General features: G+C 41.5%; 1 protein-coding gene across 1 annotated transcript; it reads left to right on the top strand.

Annotated features, from left to right (window-relative positions):
- Positions 1 to 12,429: 12,429 nt before the first annotated feature.
- LOC125526531 (flavone O-methyltransferase 1) lies at positions 12,430 to 14,911 on the top strand. The gene is made up of 2 exons (XM_087526980.1): positions 12,430 to 12,899; positions 14,031 to 14,911. The coding sequence occupies exons 1-2, from the start codon at positions 12,511 to 12,513 to the stop codon at positions 14,701 to 14,703; spliced, it is 1,062 nt and encodes a 353-aa protein (XP_087383106.1). The 5' UTR covers positions 12,430 to 12,510; the 3' UTR covers positions 14,704 to 14,911.
- The last annotated feature ends 237 nt before the right edge of the window (positions 14,912 to 15,148 follow it).

The following is a 15,148-nucleotide window of genomic DNA, read 5'->3' as shown; positions in this document are numbered from 1 at the left end:
TATGAAAGGTCGCATGAAGGATGCATCCTTTGGCTGCTGCCTGTTTGTTTTGTCTGCCATCTTCTCGTTTCATCTCTGCTCGTTGCCAGTTCGCCTCCTCCTCATGTGCCTATAAAATAAAGGTCACTCATCTCTATAATGATACACCACACGTCACTTGCCTCACACCATGGATTCCAGATCATTGAGGTACTCCTAGGTTCTTCTCCATCCCAGTTTGCGGCGTGCACCACAGGTCGGGACAGTAGGCCTCCAAAACCCCACTACTTCTAGACCTGTACGGTAGATGGGTGATATGATTTTTGGGGAGTGCTCTGCACGACTACTGGTTTCTTCGTCATGACGGCCAAGGACGCTGACGATCTCTTCCCCAACAACGACTTCTTCCTTGACGTTGCGAGTCTCTTCGACGATATGGGCGACAACACCAACGCCAACGCCAACGCCAATGCTTCCTTCGCTGCTCAGTATGTGTTCATGTCCTTTCTGTTCGAGATCCTGCTAGACTTTCTTGTTCTAGCATTTGTCCTAGAAATATTATGTTCAAATTCTCTTCTTCTGATGTTATTTGCCCACTATGTGTTAGATTGCATGACTTGTCTTAACTCTGTTATTATATTATGTTTTATCTATTGTTTCTTTCAATTAAATCATATGGAAAATTGCTCATATTTCCAACTGTCCTCATACCGAGAGAAAATTTTTGATTTTAGTTTTTTCCCGATAAGGGCGGAAAATACGATTTCCGCAAATTCTCAGGAATTCCAGGAAAATTGGAGCCACTTGCGCTGGAAACATCCTCTTCATGTACAGGAATAATTCAGCAGGTGTAACTGTAAGGCTGTGTGCTATATAGCTTGCAAAGAACTCGAATTAACTCTTTGTTGTTTTGTATGTGATGGCTAGATATACCTGTGAGCTATATTATGTATTGTTAATGAACGCTTAATGTACTGTTCATGGTTGCTTTTCTTGTATTCTGCTATCATTTTTCTATGCCTTCGGTCCTCCGCTGCTCTCTTACCATACCATGTCCCACTTTTTGTACGATTCCAATATATTCTGGCGTATTCTGTACTGCATCCGTCCCAACTTTGAATTGAAATAAATTATGAAATAGGATACGGTACAAGCATCATCCATCCGAGTCCCGGCTTACTTACCTGGTGTGGTACACAACTATGACCTAATTAAGCTCCAAACTTCTTTCACGTAATTCAAGCCCATGAAAAGATTTGGGCTGTCACCAACTCATCAACTCATCAGTATGTTGTAGCTTATTTTGCTGAAGGATGTATGCAAAGATGTACACATGTTTTCTTCCTTACCTTTTGAGTGACGTTTATGTACAAGGAATAGTAACGCTGATACTGAATGACCGATTCTAACAATGTATTTACCACGTGTTTTTCATCTTCCATCCATCCAGCAGTGTTTTGTTGGATATAAATGTTTGTCTTTTTTATATCAGAAGATACTATATTTATGAAACAAAAGTATAATATGAGATATATGATCTGGGAAAACCTAATCCCAACATACACCAGCGCCACAAGATTATCAACATAGACAAACCCTACTTATCAACAACAACAATATTGCAAGAATAACTTTCCCGTGTGCCATATTTCTCCTTTACTTTTCGTGAAGACCAAGAAGAAAAATGAGGTGGTGGTTGGTGAAGCCAGGAAGCCCCATATAATTCCCATACTCCCTCCAAAGCATTCCTCATCGCTCAGTCGCTCACAAAAGACATCCACCAGCACAACCGTTAGCTCGGCTGCAGAGAAGCAGAGGAGATGGGCTCCACCACCGACGAGGAAGCGTGCATGTTCGCTCTCCAGCTCGTCTCATCATCGATCCTCCCGATGACGCTCAAGAATGCCATCGAGCTGGGCCTCTTGGACACCTTGGTGGCTGCTGACGGGAAGCTGCTGAGCCCCGCCGAGGTGGCCGCCAAGCTCCCGTCCACAGCGAACCCGGCCGCGCCGGATATGGTGGACCGCATGCTGCGGCTGCTGGCCTCGTACAAGGTGGTGTCATGCACCGTGGAGGAGGACAAGGACGGCCGCCTCTCCCGGCGGTACGGCGCCGTGCCTGTGTACAAGTTCCTTACCCTCAACGAGGAGGGTGTCTCCATGGTGCCTCTCACGCTCATGAATCAGGACATGATTTCACTCGGAGCACTTCCGATATCCAAATATAGGCTTCCAATATATCAATCTTCATGTCTCGACCATTTCGAGACTCCTTGTCATGTTTGTGATCACATCCGGGACTCCGAACAACCTTCGGTACATCAAAACTCATAATATAACCGTCATCGAAACTTTAAGCGTGCGGACCCTACGGGTTCGAGAACTATGTAGACATGACTGAGACACATTTCCGGTCAATAACCAATAGCGGAACCTGGATGCTCATATTGGCTCCCACTTATTCTATGAAGATCTTTATCGGTCAGACCGCATAACAACATACGTTGTTCCCTTTGTCATCGATATGTTACTTGCCCGAGATTCGATCGTCGGTATCTCAATACCTAGTTCAATCTCATTACCGGCAAGTCTCTTTACTTGTTCTGTAATACATCATCCCGCAAATAACTCATTAGTTCCAATGCTTGCAAGGCTTAAGTGATGTGCATTACCGAGAGGGCCCAGAGACATCTCTCCGACAATCGGAGTGACAAATGCTAATCTCGAAATACGCCAACCCAACAAGTACCTTCGGAGACACCTATAGAGCACCTTTATAATCACCCAGTTACGTTGTGACGTTTGGTAGCACACAAAGTGTTCCTCTGGTAAACGGGAGTTACATAATCTCATAGTCATAGGAACATGTATAAGTCATGAAGAAAGCAATAGCAACATACTAAACGATCGAGTGCTAAGCTAACGGAAAGGGTCAAGTCAATCACATCATTCTCCTAATGATGTGACCCCGTTAATCAAATGACAACTCATGTCAATGGCTAGGAAACATAACCATCTTTGATCAACGAGCTAGTCAAGTAGAGGCATACTAGTGACACTCTGTTTGTCTATGTATTCACACATGTATTGCGTTTCCGGTTAATACAATTCTAGCATGAATAATAAACATTTATCATGAGAATAAGGAAATAAATAATAACTTTATTATTGCCTCTAGGGCATATTTCCTTCACTTTAAAAGTATAATTGGCAAGCATGGTGGAAATTTCAGCTTTCGGTATCTTTCTTTTATTTGTAAAAATATCTTTCATATACTTAGCATAAGGATTCATTTTAAGCATATCAGTCAAACGCATACGCAAAAAGACAGGTCTAATCATTTCAGCAAAGTGCTCAAAATCCTCATCATCCTTTTTTAGATGGTCCAGGAGGAAAAGGCGTGGGTTTCTGAACCCATGGTTCTCTTTCTTTACTATGATTCCTAGCAACAAAGTCTCTCTTATCATAACGTTGATTCTTTGATTGTTGGTTATCAAGATCAACAACAGGTTCAATCTCTACATCATTGTTATTGCTAGGTTGAGCATCAACATGAACATCATCATTAACATTATAACTAGGTTCATGTTCATTACCAGATTGTGTTTAAGCATCAGAAATAGAAATATCATTGGGATTCTCAGGTGTGCCAACAACAGGTTCACTAGAAGCATGCAAAGTCCTATCATTTTTCTTTTTCTTCTTCTTTAAGAACTAGGTGCATCAACATTAGTTCTTCGAGAATCTTGCTCAACTCTCTTAGGGTGGCCATCAGGATACAGAGGTTCCTGAGTCATTTTACCACCTCTAGTCACAACTCTAACAACATTTCATTCTTCTTATTATTTAATTCATTGAGTAAATCATCTTGAGCTTTAAGCACTTGTTTTACTTGAGTGGTAACCATAGAAGCATGTTTACTAATAAGTTTAAGGTCACCTTTAACTCTAGACATATAATCACTCAAGTGTTCAATCATATAAGCATTACGTTTCAATTGTCTACCAACATAGGCATTGAAGTTTTCTTATTTAACAATAAAATTATCAAATTCATCCAAGCATTGGCTAGCAGACTTATTACGAGGAATATCGCCTTCATCAAATCTATAGAGAGAATTTACCTTTACTACCTGTGTCGGGTTATCAAGACCATGTATTTCTTCAATAGGTGGTAAATTCTTAACATCTTCAGCTTTAATACCTTTTTCTTTCATAGATTTCTTTGCCTCTTGCATATCTTCAGGACTGAGTAATAAAATACCCCTTTTAGTCGGAGTTAGCTTAGGAGTTGGTTCAGGAAGTGCCCAATCATTATCATTACTCAATATATTATTCAATAGCAATTCAGCTTGCTCAACAGTTCTTTCCCTAAAAACACAACCAGCACAACTATCCAGTTGGTCTCTGGAAGCATCGGTTAGTCCATTATAAAAGATATCAAGTATTTCATTTTTCTTGAGAGGATGATCAGGCAAAGCATTAAGTAATCGACGAAGCCTCCCCCAAGCTCGTGGGAAACTCTCTTCTTCAATTTGCACAAAATTATATATTTCCCTTAAGAAACTTGTTTCTTATGAGCAGGGAAATATTTAGCAAAGAAGTAATAAATCAAATCCTGGGGACTATGCACATAACCAGGAGCAAGAGAATTAAACCATGTTTTAGCATTACCCTTTAATGAGAATGGAAATAATTTAAGGATATAGTAGTAACGAATTTTTTCCTCATGAGTGAATAGGGTGGCTATATCATTCAATTTAGTAAGACGTGCCACAACAGTTTTAGATTCATAGCCATAAAAAGGATCAGATTCAACCAAAGTAATGAACTCGGGATCGACAGAGAAATCATAATCCTTATCAAAAATATAGATAGGTGAAGTAGCAAAAGTAGGGTCATATTTCATTCTAGCATTCAAAGATTTTTTCTTTCAGCTTATCTAACAGTTTCTTAAGATCATATCTATCTTTGCAAGCTAAAAGATCTCTAGCAGTTTCTTCATCCATAACATAACCCTCAGGCACATCAGGCAATTCATATCTAGGGGGAGAATCTTCATCATCACTTTCATCAATATTATCAGTTTCAATAATTTCATTTTCTCTAACCCTAGAAAGTTGTTCATCAGGAAATTCACCTAATGGCACAATATTATCAAGCATAGAAATAGTTTCATCATAAGCATCATGCATAACAGAAGTGGCATCATCAATAACATGCGACATATTAGAATCAATACCAGGAGTAGGTGTCGCAAGTTTACACAAAATAGAAGGTGAATCAAGTGCAGAGCTAGATGGCAGTTCCTTACCTCCCCTCGTAGTTGAGGGAAAAATCTTGGTTCTTTCATCTTTCAAGTTCCTCATAGTGATCAACAAATATAAATCCTAAGTGACTCAAAGAATAGAGCTATGCTCCTCGGCAACGGCGCCAGAAAATAGACTTGATAACCCACAAGTATAGGGGATCACAATGGTTTTCGAGGGTAGAGTATTCAACCCAAATTTATTGATTCGACACAAGGGGAGCCAAAGAATATTCTCAAGTTTTAGTAGTTGAGTTGTCAATTCAACCACACCTGAAAGACTTAATATCTATAGCAAAGTATTTAGTAGTAAAGTAATATGGAAGTAGCGGTAATGGTGGCAAAAATAACAGTAGTAGTTTTTATAGCAATTGCAACAGTGGCAACGGAAAAATAACTAAGCAAAGATCAATATGTGAAAATCTCGTAGGCACTGGATCAATGATGGATAATTATGTCAGATGCGATTCCTCATGCAACAGTTATAACATAGGGTGACACAGAACTAGCTCCAGTTCATCAATGTAATGTAGGCATGTATTCCGAATATAGTCATACATGCTTATGGAAAAGAACTTGCATGACATCTTTTGTCCTACCCTCCCGTGGCAGTGGGGTCCTATTGGGAACTAAGGGATATTAAGGCCTACTTTTAATAGAGTACCGGACCAAAGCATTAACACTTAGTGAATACATGAACTCCTCAAACTACGGTCATCATCGGGAGTGGTCCTGATTATTGTCACTTCGGGATTACCGGATCATAACACATAGTAGGTGACTATTGACTTGCAAGATAGGGTCAAGAACTCACATATATTCATAAAAATATAATAAGTTCAGATCTGAAATCATGGCACTCGGGCCCTAGTGACAAGCATTAAGCATAGTAAAGTCATAGCAACATCAATCTTAGAACATAATGGATACTAGGGATCAAATCCTAACAAAACTTACTTGATTACATGATAAATCTCATCCAACCCATCACCGTCCAGCAAGCCTACGATGGAATTACTCACCCACGGCGGTGAGCATCATGAAATTGGTGATGGAGGAAGGTTGATGATGATGGTGACAGATTCCCCTCTCCGGAGCCCCGAACAGACTCCAGACCAGCCCTCCCGATGAACATTAGGGCTTGACGACAGCTCTGTATCGTAAAACGTGATGAATCCTTCTCTCTGATTTTTTCTCCCCGAACATGAATATATAGAGTTAGAGTTTACGTTGGTGGAGCCTCAGGGGGCCCACGAGGCAGGGGGCGCGCTCCAGGGGGGCGCCCTGCACCCTCGTGGACAGGGTGTGGGCCCCTTACGCTGATTCTTTCGCCAGTATTTTTTATAAATTCCAAAACATGTCTCCGTGAATTTTCAGGTCATTTCGAGAACTTTTATTTCTGCACAAAAATAACACCATGGCAATTCTGCTGAAAACAGCGTCAGTGTGGGTTAGTTCCATTCAAATCATGCAAGTTAGAGTCCAAAACAAGGGCAAAAGTGTTTGGAAAAGTAGATATGTTGGCGACGTATCAAAGGACCGTGGAGGAAAACACGGAGATTTGTGAAGCCTATGTGAAGGATTTCTTTGAAACGCGAAGAGTTATGTAACATCCACCTCCGGAGGAGAAGATAGATTCCGTGAAAATTCAACACACTATCAATGCCCTGAAGCAACCACCACCACCTTCGCCGGATGAAAACCATCTCCGCTATCTTAAAAAGACACATGAAGATGCGCGGCTGTCAGGAACTACTTCAAGTGACAAAAGGTTAGTAGATCGAAGAAGTGGGAGAACAGGAGAACCAATCGTGCCCCCCGCTCAAGGTGCCTAGCGAGATCGTCGCAAATCTGCCAGGGATGTTGCCCGGCACCAATCCTGGTACTTACCCGCCCGATGATGCACATTTTGATACAATGGAGGTGGACGAATTGAAATACCATTACGGGAAGCCTTTCGTCAAAGATGGAAGTCCTCCTCTAACAACGATGATGCGAAGATTCCATCAAAGGTAGAAGAAAACCTGCAGGGAGTCTGGGAAGAATGCTTTGTCGATGAGAATTAAAGAGGACCACGACTTTATTGGACAAGAACTGTTAACTATTGATTTTGCCGAGTTTTTCCAGTTCTATAATCTAAAGGACCTCGACAAATCACTCGTGGCTTGATACTGTTTGTAAGTACTACTTTTTGTAATTAAGTCTCTATACATATAGCTCAGCTCTTTCATTGCATGTATATATAATTATCCTCACTATATTATGCAGATTGAAGATTGCCGAATGCAGAAAAGCACAAATCTATGACATTGGGTTCATTAACCCAAATATCATACATGAGTGGACGGTTAAAAACAGAGTCGTAGATACAGAGGACAACTTGCTGCAATCGTTGCTCAAAAATCAAAGCAAACATAAAATACTCTTTCCTTGCAACTTCAAGTGAGTGTTACTGTCTTGTGCATATTTGGTTTCCCTTATTACTCGAGGTTATAGTAATGTAACTGATTAGTTATGCATGCGTGCGCAGCTACCACTTTATTCTCCTAGAGATTAAGCTTGAGCAGGGACTAGTAACTGTCTTAGACTCGAGACGAAAAGATCCCGAGGACTATGCGGACATGACTGAGATGCTCCAGAAGTAAGTTCAATCGATCATTATCGCACCATATCGGCAATTTTGTTCATTTCCTGATATCAAGTAATTATTTTCTTTGTCTGGCAGGGTTTGGAAAGAGTTCACCGCAATTGCTCTGGGACTGCCGACCGAGCTGAAATTTAAATACCCGAAAGTAAGTACTACTACCTAGTTCCACGCATCTCCCATTGATTCTAGCTAGTTTCATCGGTACCATTTAGCATGATTGCTTATTACTTTGATTGACCTCTATTTCTCGTAAAGTGATTGTGGCAGGAAGCCGAGAATGATTTCTGTGGATACTACGTTTGCGAGTTCATCTACAATGAGACGGCCAAGAATAAGCGGGGCTACTCTGAAAAACAATATGAAGTGCGTAAGAAAAATTATTCATAATTTTATTTTATTACCATCATTTGTGTTGAGTTTCATTCATACACATGTATTGACCCTCTTCTTCGATTTAGATCTGGCAGATGCGGGATGATCTCCTACCACAAGATCGCATAAAAGCAATTCAAGAGGAAATCGCGGGATTCTTTCTTGACCACGTCATCAATAAATCCGGAGAATACTATGTGGAACTTGACTTCATATGTTAGGGATTGTAAGATATCTTATATTGTATATATGTAGCTAGTAGCGTCGGATAAATATACGAAAACTTGTTGTTCTATCAATCTCTCGGAGAAGGAGGAGGTCGATCACTTCTATCTGTATATGTTCATGACGATCTTGTGTACTTAATGGTTTCCTTCATTTGCTTACTAGCTAGCATGTTGCGAGTTCTCTCTATACGTATAGTACGTAGCGTCGACCAAGCATGGAGATAAGAGAGGTCATTTCTCTCTATTAGCTAGCTAACATAATACATGAAACCCCTAAATTAACCCTACAAAACCCCCAAAACCCCCAAAACTCCCAAACCACCCCCTTTAAAAAAACAAAAACCCCAGCCCCTGAACTGCTGACGCGTGGATGCTTTTTGGTCCGGTTAGTGTTACCAACCGGGACTAAAGGCCCTCCTGTCTGGGCAAGCCGCATCGGCCACGTGGAGCCCATCTGTCCCGGTTCGTAGGTGAACCGGGACTAAAGGTATTGGGCTTTAGTCCTGACCATTTAGTCCCGATTCCAGAACCGGGACAAATGAGCCTTTTTCTACTAGTGAGGCTTTGTTGTTGTTATGTGTTGTTTTAATATTAGTGATGAAAGTTGCTCACTCGAGACTACGAAAAATGTTAAACACCATCAGTTTTAGGATGGAGCAAGTATTATTTACCTACATTCGACGGACGGACAGACCACAGCGCAGTAATAGTATTATGTTGTTGATTAAATGAAGCAAGTGGACGTACCCATATACTGCATGCATGCTGAAATTTCTTTCATCTATCTAGCTATACTTAATCAAGTGAAGCAACTTGATCGGTCGATTTGATGCATGAGAGCCAAACTAGCTAACTACAATATGCGTGCTATATAATGTTTTTTTCCCCACTATAAGGTGCCTTCGGTCACCACAAGTAGTGATGAACGCAACAATATAATGTAAGCAACAGGAGAGGTGCCTTACAGAGAAAAGCGGTGGAAGTTGCAACTGATGGATCATGACATATACTTCTACCTACCAGTAGTTTGGTGTCATATACAGACGTCACAACAGTTGACCATGGATATTAGTTATGGCAGTTTACTTAATGCGATCGAAAATGCGACGTGGGAGCTGTAGGGTCTGTTTGGATCATTTTTTTAGGGGGTCTGTTTGGATCATTTGCTAGCCGTGTTGTTTGGTTGTATTGCCTCAGGTTACAGTTACGTGACTTATCTCACGCACGATTCGCTAGTTTGCCGTCGCGAGAGAGCCAATTCGGCTCTCCCAGCCAGGCAAGGATTTAGATGCAGTTACGAGCAAACTTGCATCCAAAAGCAAACAATATATTACTCTTACATCTTTGGAAATTCATTTGATCGGGCCTGACCTGGTCGTCCCGATCAAACTATTTCACTTTATGATATGGCCTTGATCCAAGGATGAGGATTAGTGGCTTTCTGGTGCCACACATCCCTATATGAATAAAATATTAAAAAAACCAGGAAATTTTTAAAAATCTAGGATTTTGGGATATCAAACATGGGTGCCCATTCAACTCCCACTAGTAGAGAAATGACCAGCCACAACTTTAATTGGTGGCGCTCCATTTTCAATCAACGCCATCACAATTTTTTTCGCAAATAGTGATGGGGTTCACATATATTGTACACCACATTTATAGTATTAGTGGCGGCATTGGAATATTTTCAACACACGATAAGTTCTTTTGACTAGTGTTCTTCCGAGGCACCAAATAGTACTGGTGTTCTGATTTGTGGCACGACGTAAAAAAATGTTAAAATAATTAAGTAATTTGCAAACATTTATCTAATTAAAATAAAGAATTTGCCAAAATAATGTATATAAAAAATAAAGGCAAAATATATCTATAAAAAATTAAAACATTAATTTTATATAAAGACAATGTCAATAAAAAATCAACCCAAAAATAGAAATAAGAAAATAATCTTTATAGGACATAAACCTAAAATAAGTCTTAAAATAAAGTAAAATATTATTATTTTAATTAAATCATAAAATCAAATAAATAAATTTAAATAATAATATCTACAGATTTTATTTGTAATTATATATTCTTACTTGATTAAAATTTGTTTTAGGTTTCTAATAACATATTAGTCAAAAAATCCTGGAATTACTTTTATTCGAGTAAGGATATTATTTTGTAAATTGTGCGAATTTTATACAATCTTTTAATATTTTATTTGTTTTAAATTTTTTATTTTCTTGAAGCTTTCATAAACAACAATAGCTGGTGGGCCTAGCTCAACAGTGGCTCGGACGCACTAGATCACTAGCCTATTGGGTCTAGCCCAACAGTGGCTTGAACGCACTGGATCAAAACTCTGTGGCAACGGTCCCCTCGCCCCACTTCTCTCTCTCTCTCTCTCTCTCTCTCTCTCTCTCTCTCTCTTCCTGCTCTGTACGCCTCTCTCGATCCCCTCTTTCGACGACCGTCGCCGGTCGACTCCGGCCAATTTTGGTCGTCCCCGATGCTGCAGTACACATCTATAACTCCCATACGAGGTGAGCATCCTCCTACACCCAGTCGATTTTTTATTTGCACTCATTGATGTCACCCCCTTTGATTCCCTCCACTAGGTTTCGGTGGTGTCGACATGCAATGGCGATGGCGACGACGTACCTCGCCACAACCGCGGTGAGGTGACCATCTGCCTAGCTACAATCTCCTAGGTGAGCATTTCGCTCGGGTTCAATCTCCTAGGATTGGTCTGTTTTTTAAGTTGGATTAGCCTGTTTCGGGCAAGTTGTGGAAATTTTGTATATAGAAATCTTTTAGCTTTATATAATCTTACTTGGGAAAGGTCAGTTCAATCTCCTAGAAATTTCGTATATATAAGTTTTGTAGCTATATAAAATCTGATTTGGGCAAGGTCAGTCCGATTTCCTAGAAATTTTGTATACATAAATTTTGTTGCTATATAAAATCTGATTTGGGCAAGGTCAGTCAGATTCCGTAGAAATTTTGTATATAGAAATTGTGTAGTTATATATATAATCTGATTTGGGCAAGGTCAGTCCAATTTCCTAGAAATTTTGTAGCTATATATAATCTGATTTGACCAAGCTCAATCAAATTTCCTAGAAATTTTGTATATTGAAATTGTGTAGCTATGTATAATGTGATTTTGGCAAGGTCAGTCCAAGTTTCTGGAAATTTTGTATATAGAAATTGTGTACCTATAATCTGATTTGGGAAGGTCAATCCAACTAATGCATCCCAAGTTTAGAGTGAATAGAATGGGCAAGGGCAATGAACTGTTTTGCGCTAGCATATTTGGGGTTCGGCTCATGTGCAGGGTTCACCGGATGGATTAATGTGCAGAGCGAATAATAAAGTGACACGTGTTCTGGTTAGTTCCGTGAAGTTTCAGATCAATTGGACTCCATTTTCTAGCAGTTTCCTATCTTCTGGGTTCTTCTTCTAGACTAGAGATCATGAATCTCTCTATATATTTACACATGTTTTCTTCCTTACCTTTTGAGTGACGTTTATGTACAAGGAATTGTAACACTGATACTGAATGACTGATTCTAACAATGTATTTACCACATGTTTTTCATCTTCCATCCATCCACTAGTGTTTTGTTGGATATAAATGTTTGTCTTTTTTATATCAGAAGATACTATATTTATGAAACAAAAGTATAATATGAGATATATGATCTGGGAAAACCTAATCCCAACATACACCAGCACCCCAAGATTATCGACATAAACAAATCCTACTTATCAACAACAACAATAATGCAAGAATAACTTTCCGGTGTGCCGTATTTCTCCTTTACTTTTGGTGAAGACCAAGAAGAAAAACGAGGTGGTGGTTGGTGAAGCCAGGAAGCCCCATATAACCCCTTCCCATACTCCCTCCAAAGCATTCCTCATCGCTCAGTCGCTCACAAAAGACATCCACCAGCACAACCGTTAGCTCGGCTGCAGAGAAGCAGAGGAGATGGGTTCCACCGCCGACGAGGAAGCGTGCATGTTCGCTCTCCAGCTCGGCTCATCATCGATCCTCCCGATGACGCTCAAGAATGCCATCGAGCTGGGCCTCTTGGACACCCTGGTGGCTGCTGACGGGAAGCTGCTGAGCCCCGCCGAGGTGGCCGCCAAGCTCCCGTCCACAGCGAACCCGGCCGCACCGGATATGGTGGACCGCATGCTGCGGCTGCTGGCCTCGTACAAGGTGGTGTCATGCACCGTGGAGGAGGACAAGGACGGCCGCCTCTCCCGGCGGTACGGCGCCGCCCCTGTGTGCAAGTTCCTTACCCCCAACGAGGAAGGTGTCTCCATGGCGCCTCTCGCGCTCATGAATCAGGACAAGGTCCTCATGGAGAGCTGGTATGTTGGATCGATCACAGCATCATCCCATCTCTCTTCCTGCTTTGCCCATTCACTATGGCTGTCATGCGGGGGCGCTCTGCATGATTCTTTTTCTTTCCCAAATTAAGTTCCAGCAGGAGGCAAATAGTAGTACTAAAATTAGAGAACCTTGAACAATTCATGTAGATATCTCTTTCGATAATTGGATGGTGCGTGGGGTTAGAGTACACCGTATCAAAAACGGGAAGCAGCTTCAGAAGCAGAACCGGACCGCGTGCTGACATTTCTTACCCCCAAATGATAAGTGCTACCACCAAAAATGCTATATTCACAGGCCCATTACGGGGACGGGCCATTCCTTTCTAATCCCTCCCCCCCCCCCCCCCCCCACCCCCCACCCCCCGGATTTTCAGGTGGGTGGGGGCGTGGGGCCCAACCTCCCCCCTTAGCCCAATCAGAAACTGCCAAGTTAGATTCACTCTGTAATCTCCCTATAATGAGCCCATGAATCTAGCATTTTTTGTAGCACAAAGTAATACCGTTCTGATATTTTTACAACTAAAATTGGCATAAAAAATTCAAAAAAACTGAAACTTGCCATCAAACAAAAGTTGTCATGCTTCACAAATAAAGTTGCTATCTTCGGGTAACTAAAGCTGCCATCAAAAAACGTCTGGGCGAAATTGCTTCATGCCACACGTTGCAGAAGATGTTGCAAGCAACCAAGTAGAGTATATATATGTTAAATTAACCCAAACGATAAGTGTCACAGGTGTGGCATGAAGCACTCCAGCCCTGACATTATTTACAACTAAAGTTACCGTCCGAATTGAAAAAACAAACAAAAAAACAGAAACTTGCCCTCCAAAAAGAAGTTGCCATGATTGACAAGTAAAGTTGCCATCCTCGCGTCACTAAATTTGGCATAAAAAATGATCGGAGTTGCCCTGTGTTCGTGCCACATGTGTGGCACTTATCAGAGTGCATGTTTCTGCTAACGGGTTGTGGTTTCCGACATCAGCGTAGTATCCGGGACTTAACTTGAATCAGTGATATTTTTCCCATTGATTCAGTTACTGGCATTTTTCATGTAAATTATTATACGATGAGTTCTTGGGGGTAAATTGTGTTTGTAAATACAATCTGCAGGTACTATCTGAAGGACGCTGTACTTGACGGCGGCATCCCGTTCAACAAGGCGTACGGGATGTCAGCATTCGAGTACCATGGCACGGACCCACGCTTCAACCGCGTCTTCAACGAAGGGATGAAGAACCATTCCATCATCATCACCAAGAAGCTCCTTGAATTGTACAAGGGCTTTAGTGGCCTCGGCACCCTCGTGGACGTGGGCGGTGGCATAGGCGCCACCGTCGGCGCCATCACCGCCCACTATCCCAGCATAAAAGGCATCAACTTTGACCTTCATCACGTCATCTCCGAGGCTCCGCCGTTCCTGGGTGTCACCCACATTGGCGGAGACATGTTCCAAAAGATTCCCTCGGGGGACACCATCCTCATGAAGTGGATCCTCCACGACTGGAGCAACGAGCATTGTGCAACGCTGCTTAAGAACTGCTATGACGCGCTGCCGGCGCACGGCAAGGTGATGCTCGTGGAGTCTATCCTGCCGGTGAACCCGGAAGCCACACCTGAGGCGCAAGGGGGGTTCCATCTCGACATGATCATGCTAGCGCACAACCCGGGTGGCAGGGAGAGGTACGAGAGGGAGTTCGAAGCCCTGGCCAAGGGTGCCGGGTTCGGAGCCATCAAGACCACTTACATCTACGCCAACACATGGGTCATCGAGTTCACTAAGTAGATGCATGACAATGTCCACCGATATCTTGCTCATTGCCGCTCCTAAATATGCACCATCTTTCGTTTTTCCTTATATTATGTCTGCGTTAACTTTTTTATGCTCTGAATCATTCCAAATACTATTGTTTGTGTCCTTGATTTGTTTGAAATGTACTATTATAAAGCTTATTAATGGTTGCATATATGATAGATGCTGCAAGGCCATGTTTTCTCTCTGAGTATAATAATGAAGTGAAGTGTTATTGATCTTCCTCTAGAAAAAAAGTCAGCACAACGACTCATGAATTTTTTTTATTCCTCGATATAGCACTTGATGTTATACTAATAGGGCATTGGAAGTGGATGCAACTTCTAGATGCAATCATAGCAAGGAAGCGTACCAAAGAATTTGGACGTTCAATATGAACAGACTCACCATGCATTATTCTTCATTCTGTTATCAGAAA

Source organism: Triticum urartu, chromosome 6A (genome assembly GCF_056163025.1).
Source record: "Triticum urartu cultivar PI428250 chromosome 6A, HENAU_Tu73, whole genome shotgun sequence".
Lineage (NCBI taxonomy): Eukaryota > Viridiplantae > Streptophyta > Magnoliopsida > Poales > Poaceae > Triticum > Triticum urartu.
Note: the sequence above shows the minus strand (reverse complement) of the source record. Positions and strands in the feature narration are given on the sequence as shown.

Coding starts and splice junctions, on each gene's coding strand:
- LOC125526531 (XM_087526980.1), top strand. CDS start 12,511: ATGGGTTCCACCGCCGACGAGGAAGCGTGCATGTTCGCTCTCCAGCTC. Junction 12,900..14,030: donor AAGGTCCTCATGGAGAGCTG/GTATGTTGGATC, acceptor TACAATCTGCAG/GTACTATCTGAAGGACGCTG.